Source organism: Varanus komodoensis, unplaced genomic scaffold (genome assembly GCF_004798865.1).
Source record: "Varanus komodoensis strain SLA01 unplaced genomic scaffold, ASM479886v1 scaffold44_3, whole genome shotgun sequence".
NCBI lineage: Eukaryota > Metazoa > Chordata > Lepidosauria > Squamata > Varanidae > Varanus > Varanus komodoensis.
In genome coordinates this window covers 87,862-97,151 of record NW_025336010.1, presented here as the reverse complement: position 1 = coordinate 97,151, position 9,290 = coordinate 87,862, and the positions used below count along the sequence as shown (strand labels likewise).

Genomic DNA, 9,290 nt, shown 5'->3' with positions numbered 1-9,290 from the left:
CTTCGCCTGGCGCCGAAAAACAAATAACGACGGCGCCAGGCGGACCTCTCTGGGGAGCGCATTCCATAGATTGGACGCCACCGCAGAGAAAGCCCTCCTCCGAGTAACCACCCTCCTAACATCCTTCACGGTAGGTTCCTGGAGAAGGGCCTCTCCCGCTGATCTCAAGGGGCAGCTGGGCATATATGGATGTAAGCGCTCCTTCAGGTAACCAGGACCCAAGCCGTTTAGGGCTTTATAGGTCATCACCAACACCTTGAACTGGGCCCGGACTTCGATGGGAAGCCAGTGAAGCTGACGGAGGACTGGAGTCATGTGAACATAACGCCCAGTCCCCGTCAGCAGCCTGGCAGCTCTAGTTTGAACCAATTGAAGTATCCAGACCGTCTTCAAGGGTAGCCCCACGTAGAGCGCATTACAGAAGTCAAGTCGGGAAGTCACCAACGCGTGTGTCACTGTCGCCAGGCAGTCGTACTCCAGGTAGGGGCACAGCTGATGGATCCATGAGGATCCATGAGGACCCATGATTTGAGGACCCATGAGCTACATGTTCATCTGTTTTCCTGCATAAATTGTTATTCTGTTACAGAATAAACTGTAACTGTTCCTTTGATTGTACACTCCCAGCAAACTAACTTTGGGCCCCTTTTTTCATGCTAGAAGTTTGCAACAACATATGTTTAATAAATTCCCATGTAGAAACAAGCATTCTAGCTCCCCCATCATGGATCGGAGGCTTCTAGCTTTTAATACACCCATACCCTGTTTTCGCTTGATCTTTGGTGGCTTGATATTAGCTTGTGCTATATGCTGATGGCCTATTTCTACCAAGTCCCATCCAGACAAACTTCCAGTCACCTGTATGGGAAAAAAAGTGCCATTTCATGAGGCACTCCAATAATTGTGGTTGCCTGAAGCCAGGTAAACTTTTACAGGATAAAACCAGCATGTGGATTGGGATCAGTAGCACAGATACAGCCAGAGCGAGCAGAGCAGAACTCGACATGCGTTTGGAGCTGCAGGTCTCAGTTATTGATCTGGAGGCCACATGCTGCACCAGCGGCAGCTTCTGAACTGTCTTCAGGATCAGCACCACTTCGAGTGCGTTGCAATAATCCAGGTTAGAAATCACCGAAGCTAGGCTATCCCTGTCCAGATAGGGAGGCAGTTGGGCCATGGGCCCACGCTGGTAGAAGATGCTCCAAGCCTCCGATGCCACCCAAGCTTCAAGTGATAAAGAGGATCAAGGAGCGCCCCCTAGCTTTGAATCCAGGGTCAGAGCAGCCATATCTAGAACAGGTTGAAAATCCCCAATCCAGTCAAAAGAACCTGCTACCAACAATGACTTGGTCTTGTCTGAATTGAGTTTGCTGAGCCAAATGCAGTCCATTCTTGTAGGCAGGCACTTTTTTAGCACATCTGCAGCCCTACCTGCTAATCATGTTAGAAGGAGTGATAGCAATGCATTTCGAAACTCCAGATGATCCCACTCAGTGGATGTTGAATAGCATGTAGGACAGAGCCCTGAGGAACTCCTTGCTGGAGAATCCAGGGACTGAACAGTAGCACCTTCTGCAGCCAGCCCTCCTAATAGGATTGGAGCCACTACAACACAGTGTCCTTCCCCCCAACCCCTATAATGCAACTCCACTTCCTCTCCTATTTCTTCTGCTACTTTTGAATAAGTCATATGCATCAGCTGCTTGTATTCCAGTTTTGGGAGTCCTCACACCAAGTGTCCCTAGTACATATGACATCTCATTTTCTTTCACGTATTAAGGGTGGAAGTTAATTCTGTTTGTTTCCCATTCTCTGGGAAATGTATTTTATGTGTGTGCCCATGTTTTATGGTTTGGCTTCTTTCCTACATTACTGAACAGACAATTTTGGGGTGGTAACAGGGCTCTTCTTCTGTTATGGTACATGTGACTGTATTAGGTGGGAGGGGGACACTAAAGATGCCTCGTTCCCTTACTCCCATGAGGAATGACACAAGGAAGCCAGTGCACTCACCAGGCCTGTTGATTGCCATGTGCAACTCCCGAGTCTGTGCTGCACGAAGCGCCAAAGCCCTCACCTGCTCCAGGCCTCTTCTCTCCTGTCTCTATGGCCCCGAGTGGTGTCGCCCCTGCAGCAATGGGAAGTTGTATGCCTTGCTCACAGGGTTTCCCCTTGCAGCTTGCGTCTGTTAGGAAAATTTGAATAAATCCTGTCAGAAAAACAATACTTCTGTGTGCTGTGGCATTGTCTCCCAGGAGGACTAATAGCCTTGGGGTTGCATATCATGTGTTTTGAACTGTCTTTTTTTTCTTTCTCTTTGCTGCTTTTCCAATTGTTTTCCATTTTTCCTACTCTTTGAACGCTCAGCAAATACACAAGTCTCCATTGTACGAAATAATTTTCTCCTCACATTAGTTTGGTTTTGAGATGGAAGCTGTTTTATGGAAAAAAGCTTGGAACAGGATTTATTCAAACTGACTCACTTGTTTGTGTCACATAGCGAAGCTAGTGACGAAGGGGGGATTGTTGGGAAAATTTGGGTAAATCTTGTCTGAAAAGCATTACTCCTGTGTGCCTTTGCATTGTGGGATCAAATCCTGTCTTCCTTCTCAAAACCAAGCTGTCACTGTTTAAAATGGCATCTCCCCCACCACTCCTTTCTCTCACCTTTAGCTGTAGGCTACAGTAGGCCATTTTAGCCCAAATATACATTGTAAATAGTCATTGCTGGAATTCAGTTTACAATAATCTTTTGATAGCCCAGAGGGCTTCATGTGCCCTGATCATGCAGAATGTCTAGAGTCGAGATAGGGGTCTGAGCTTATCATGAATAGTTTCTAGTAGCTTGAATTTACAGACCTGGAGATGGGTTCAAGTTACTCAACTAAAGCGTCAATACAATGCAATTAGAAATATTGTATTCTCGTTGTTACAGTATGATTGACTGGCATTCTTTTGTCTGTTCTGTATGTGATGACCTCAGAACCTTATTGCAATGTCTGCATTCTGTCATCAATTGCCCTGTGCCTGTATGTGACTGGGAGGGTATAAAAACCCTGCAGTGGTGTTGAAGCTTTGCAGCAGAGCTCACCTCTGCCTGCCCGGTAATGCATGCATGATCGTGAGTACGGACCCGCGGGAACCTTGGGGTAATACAATAAAGCCTCAGATGGTCTGGACGCTTGGTCTTTCCCACGAACCCTGTGAGTCCGTCACTATCTCCATGCACATCTCTTCCTCTGCTCCTCTCCCTCTCCCACTCCTCCCCTTTCCCCTTCTCTGCTTCCTCTTTATACCCTCTTCTCACACACCACTCCACCCAACCCAGTTGTTCCTTCCTGTGCGCTCGCCCGCATCTCCCGGCCCTTGTCCCGTGTGTTGCTCTGCCCAAGCAGATTCCCAGCCGTGTCCCGTTGTCTTCGTCCCTGCTCCCTTGGATGCCCCGGGAAAATGGGCGAGCCCCTCTACCTCCTCACATTACATTACGTCTTATGAACAGGAAGGCCCCATACAGTCAGACATCCTCTCCTGCAGCTCCCACTGACTCCCCTGATGCCTTCTTACCTGCCCTGGTACTGCTGTGCTCCTTTCTTCTCCTTCCTCCATTTTTTAATTTTTGTGGCTGCAAAGGAAAGCCCTTGCCTACAGATTTATTCTTTCCCAAGGCATTCAGGGAAATAGAAAAGGCCAGTGTTTGTAAGAACCAAAATTTCAGCTGCTGCTGAGAAAATTATTATGGTTAATAATAATAAGAGGGGACTTTTCTTCTTACTCAAGGAGGTCTTTCTTACATAAAGGAGATCTTTTAGACTTCCTCAGATATACAAGTCAATATAATTTTCCATGCTACACATGAAACAGCACTTCATCAGTTTGAATTCTTGATAAATTTGAAAGCTTTTCTTATATTGATTTACAAATTGTAAAATTCATTGTGCATTCCGAGTGTTCTACAAATTATTTTCAAATCTGGTTACACTGTAACACTAAGAAAATCACACCAACATAATTCCTAGAAAAGTACCTTACTCCTCTTCAGAAAATCTTGAATATTTATTGCCAGAGTCCCCCACCCACACCCAAGACATTTTGTGATAACATTTTGATCTAAATTCCCAGTATTTAGAAGAAAGCCTTGAAAACCTATCTGTGCACAAGTTTGGAATACAATGAAATAAGGACTTTTACAGACAGAGTAAGAGAGTTTGATTGCCCAAACTGGCTTGAATAATTGCCTGGGGAGAGAGACACCTGTTCCTTTCCCACTGGCTGTTCAGCTCTCTTATGAAGTTACAGCATGGTAGACTGGAGGTTATCAGGATGTGTCCAAGAATTCTCACAGTTCTTAGTTTTGAAGTTGCGCTTGTTGAATTCTTCTGAGCTTTCCAGAAGAGTTTTCCCTTTTGTCTCAGGGAAGAAGAAACTGGCATAGAAAGCAGTGCAGACACAAACGATGAAGAAAGGAAGGTAACAGTAATACCCCAGAGCTTCCTGCATGGAAAAAGAAGGAAAAGGTATCAAAATCGCAAGGCACCCCACATGCATTCCAATGGATTTATTGTATGAGCACCTTTTCCTTTCTTCTGTCTTCAGATGCAAGACCATCCCAGGATCCTGGAAGACCTTGTTGCCTAAACAAATTTCTGCCACAGTCCTTTTGAACGTATTTTCATCTATAAGGGTTGGGCAGAGTCAACTATGGAAATGGCTGCAGCCCCCGTGGTTAACCGACATTAGGCTGCTGCACAAAGATCAAGCAGCTCTTGTTAAATGGGAATAAGAGCACCATTTCACAAAATCCCTGGTCCTGGAAACAGTGCATATTGTGTTTTACACCCTGCTTTCCCAGAAGGAGAGGCCAAAGAAAAAATTGGCTATAATCCAGGAAAGGAAAATCACATCCAAGATGTCTCATGCAGCAACAGAGAGGCCATGGGGAAACCGTGCTTGGCTGGAAGGATGGTTTCTCCATGTCTTCACTGTCAGCATCACTATGTATGAAGAAGAGGGAGTGGAAGTGGAGTAGAGGAAGTGACTGGACACTGGAGCCCTTGCTGAGGCACCCCGTCTTACTCTAGGGTTTGTGCAGCAAACTAACTCAGGCCTAACTGCTGAACCAAGTGCTGCAGTGAAAAATAGAATGGACAAAGCAGGAGAGATCGTGTAGAGTATATGGAAGGAGTGGCCAAACTTGCTCAGCAGAAGAACCCCATATTGTAAATGTCAGATGTCTGAAAGCTGCAAGACATGAAAAAATATGTATTTGTCATGACCACATAGACATTGCTACAGTGATAATGTTACCAATATCTTTTAAGACAAAAAGTGTTATTCAGCTAGTCTTTCAGTATGTTTTTCTCTCTCTCCGTATCTGCTGTATTTTCGCATCTCTGCTTAGCCAAAAAGAGATGACTGAACAATAGCTCCACTGCAGGGCAAGGGAGCTCCCAGGCATTCAAAGCTCCTCAGGCATGCATTGAAGCACCTCATGCAAATCTTTTCCTGTAAACAATGCTCAGCTTTGAAGGACATATAGCTATAGCTTACCACAATGAAAGGAAATGCCATGCCCACCAGAAATAAATTCATCCAGAGCAGAGCACCATTGATCATGTAAGCAGTTGGGTGGGTCACCTGGTCAAAAATCTCCATGGGGATTATTCCTGTCACACCAGCTAGACAAATCAAGAACACGAGTAATTACAGCACCTGGCCTGGTAGATATTCTGTTCATTTTCTGGTGAGACAAGGCAGTTTTTGACAAACACAAGGTTTGCAAAATATTGAAGAGTTAGAGAAGTCCTTCACAGCAGGAGCACTCCCACAAAGCACGGTTGCTAGGCACACATGCATGCCACCAGATTCTCCTAGAAGCAAAGATGCTGCACCCAACAAGCTGTTCACCTGTGTATTTTTTGCTATATCATCAGTATTGCCTACTTTTAAATTTTCAGTGGAAAGATGAGATTAGATGCACAGCTGAGGAGCAAAGGGAAAGTTGAGATGCACAGCTGAGGAGCAAAGTTGAGGGAAGGGATTAGATGCACAGCTGAGGAGCAAAGTAGGTGTAGTGCAGTACCAACTGCCCCAACATTTGATTCCTGTGCCCACCTTCCCTTTTGTATGCATCAAGGCCCAGGAAGTTTTTCCTAGGAGAGACAAGTGGAAGGGTGTGCATAGCTAAGGCTGGGAAACTCCTGTTGATGAATATCTACCATCAAAACAGTTGAATTGTGTTGTACCTGACTCCCCAGGATCCTGATAAAATAATATCTATCAGCTTGCTCAGGCTTCAGATAGGCATGACTCCTCTAGGCTTCAGATAGGCATGACACGGCCAAACACTAGAATAATCAAACTGTCTCAGGGTGTGCATGATAGGCTTAGCTCTCCTAAGCTCTAGCCCATTCAAATGTCTAGTAACTGCCTCAGAGAATTCCCCTCAGAAAGTGGAAAAAGCTTACCAAAGACATGCAATGGGCAAAGATTGCTTAGAAGGTGTAAATTAAAATATAAAACTTACTGCTAACCAAATCTGCTTCTGTATATCGCTTGCTCAACTGCTTATGTGATTCTGTAACTCCCCATTGTCACCATTGTTCTGATTTCTGTCAAAAACTGATTGTATTGTTTACCATTTACCGAAAGCTCACTGTGAAGCTATAAAAACCTCATTCCAACTCTGTCCAGCGCCGCATTCTAACCATGAATGTTGGTCCCTGCAAGAACTCTTGCAGGTAATAAACTCCTCTTTATTTTTTACCATCCGGTCTCTGGTCTCGTCTGTAACACCGCGGGTACAACAAATTGCTCATGCTCCAACCTAAATGTGAGCAGCTGGCATACAGCAGCTGTTAAGGGTTTGCTCTAACTAACCTGGTCCAATGCCAAAGCTCAGGATGTAAGCAAAGATGCAGGCCGTGCTGAGGTAAGGCATCCAGGTGAGTTCATCCTGCAAGGCCCAAGAAAATACAGGGGGGGGGGGTGAGTAACTTCACAGAAACCCAACTAATGTTTGGTCCCCTCTCAATCCCACCCACTTTCAAGTGGAGAAGAAAAGCTCAATTACCTGCAGGGACAAGGCCACCATGAAGACAATGGCCCACACTGCCATGAGGCTGTAGCCTCCTATCAGCAACACCCTACGTCCAACGTACTCTATGATCAGGTTTTGGAACAAAATATCACAGAAAACTCACTGGGTACACTGTGGGGCATATGGAAGAGCAGAATAGCAAGTCTGACCCGGAGTTACTGGATTTTCAAATCACTTTATGCTTTGAGAAAATCCATAAATACTCAATTTTAGTCACCTGTGAAAAAGCACATGGCTTGGAGATTGGAAGTTTGGTTAAATGCCCTCGTGTGTCTTTCCCTTATAGTTCTTTTGAGTTACTAAATGATTTGAGACACTAATTTATTTTATGGATTTAGTTCCCAGGGCAGTTGTACAGTAGGGTTTACACGGCAACTGCAAAAGCAAAAATTGCCATTATTTTTTTAAAGCAGAATGCCATGACGCAGAGCGGCAGAACATCCCATTCTTAGTGCTGAAGTAGACCAATGTCAGGCTCTGGCGATCATCTCTGATGGACATTCGGACAACTGCTCCTTTGTGTATCCCATTCCCAAGTTGTCAAGGGCTTTGGCTGTCAAAACCAGCACCTGAAATTAACCGGGATCCACAGTAAAGCGCAGCAAAATGTCACCATACTGCTCAGCTCCTGCTAAAAGTCTCACAAATGGGCTAATTGCTGGACAATACGGGCACATGGCACTTCCTGAAGAAAGTTCCCAGTTTGGCACTCACGTGTTGCCCCAGTCCATTCAGGAAGAGCACATTCAAAATAGCTATATGCATGCCCAGAAGATTGCTAGTATCTTCTTCATTTCCAATAGTTTCAAATGACCCCAATTAACCCTAATATCTTTGGTCTTGGTTTGTCTTGGTAAAGCAGTTCATATGTAAATAAAAAAAGTAGGGAAACTTTATATTATATTAAAATCTTTATATACCAAATAATATTGGATTTATTTCTATAGTAAAGAACAATAGGAATTACTTGATTTTATGTATTGTTAGGGTTTTTCCTTTACTTTTATGCATTTAGCCTGAGGGTAATATAATACCCATTTCAAAGGGTAGAATGGAGTCTGGCTAAGGAGCCACAGCCTGATCTAAATCAAGTTAAAAGTAGTGGGTAGGCTACCTAGAAACACGTGGGCAGCAAAGGTTGCAAGGACCAGTTTTTCATTCTGTGATGAGCCCCATGTAATGCCAGCTCCCATTAGAGCATCTAAAGGCTCAGTAATCACTTATTTTGTCCTGCTTAGCAGTTCCCTGGCCATGCTGGCTGAGGCCATGCCAAATGGTGAAGTTCTTTGAGATACAGGAGCCAAAAGTATGAGTGACAGAAACCTCTAAGAACTGTCCTTACCAACCTACGTAAATCTATAACAAATCTTGAGGCAATATTGATATCTAGTGGCATAATTTTGTTCTGTTTTTGCATTTAGTGTCTTACCAACTGTTCTTAACCCATTCAGATCTGTATCGCACATAGTCTATAGAATAAAATTATATTTCCAATTTTCTGGATGCGGCTGTAGATATTTTGAATGTTCTCCTGCTCCAGCTGCAACACTTGTGAGAAAAATGTGGCTACTGAACCTTGGGAGTAGAATCTAGTCTGGAAATTTCCAAAGGAAATTATGGCGAATTCTCTTCTTTTCTGGATAGGAACTGAACTGGTGCCTAGATACAGAGCAAGGAGCCTATAGGCCCCTCCAGTTATTAGATCCCCAGTCTATTTATTCAGAATGCGAACACAACTAATTTGAGCACATGAACTATTAGAAGTACTTCCTTTATATCTGGATTAAGCTACAGTTTATTGACCATGCCAAATCTATGGCCATATGGGGGTTTAGCATCAGCAAGTCCTCCACTGAAAAAAGGACAATTGGGATGAGGTACAATCAACACATAACGTCTAAGCCACCTAGAATCTTTTCTCAATGTTAGCAAGCCAGATCTCACTAATCTTCTTCATTGATTTCTTTAGAAATTTTTGTATCCTGCTGTTCACCTTGTCTCAGGGCAGATCTTTTGCTTTTGCTTCTCCTCCTCCACCCCCAAATGTCATACTTTATGCTCCACTCTATTCCATTTCATCTTGTAAGATTCAGTCCAGTGTCCAACATGTCTATAAACTTTTGAATCTTGATCCTGTCTTTCTGTCATGAGGCCGGAGCACTCTTCCTAATTACTCACACAGGAACAGGCAATA

At 44.1% G+C, this 9,290-nt stretch overlaps 1 protein-coding gene across 1 annotated transcript in view; it reads right to left on the bottom strand.

Annotated features, from left to right (window-relative positions):
• Positions 1 to 4,290: 4,290 nt before the first annotated feature.
• The window catches only part of LOC123030324 (solute carrier family 2, facilitated glucose transporter member 11-like), a 20,689-nt gene continuing 15,689 nt past the window's right edge, over positions 4,291 to 9,290 (bottom strand). The window contains 4 exon segments of the mRNA XM_044444174.1: positions 4,291 to 4,491; positions 5,548 to 5,675; positions 6,877 to 6,952; positions 7,070 to 7,198. Coding sequence (XP_044300109.1) covers positions 4,291 to 4,491; positions 5,548 to 5,675; positions 6,877 to 6,952; positions 7,070 to 7,198 — 534 coding nt within the window.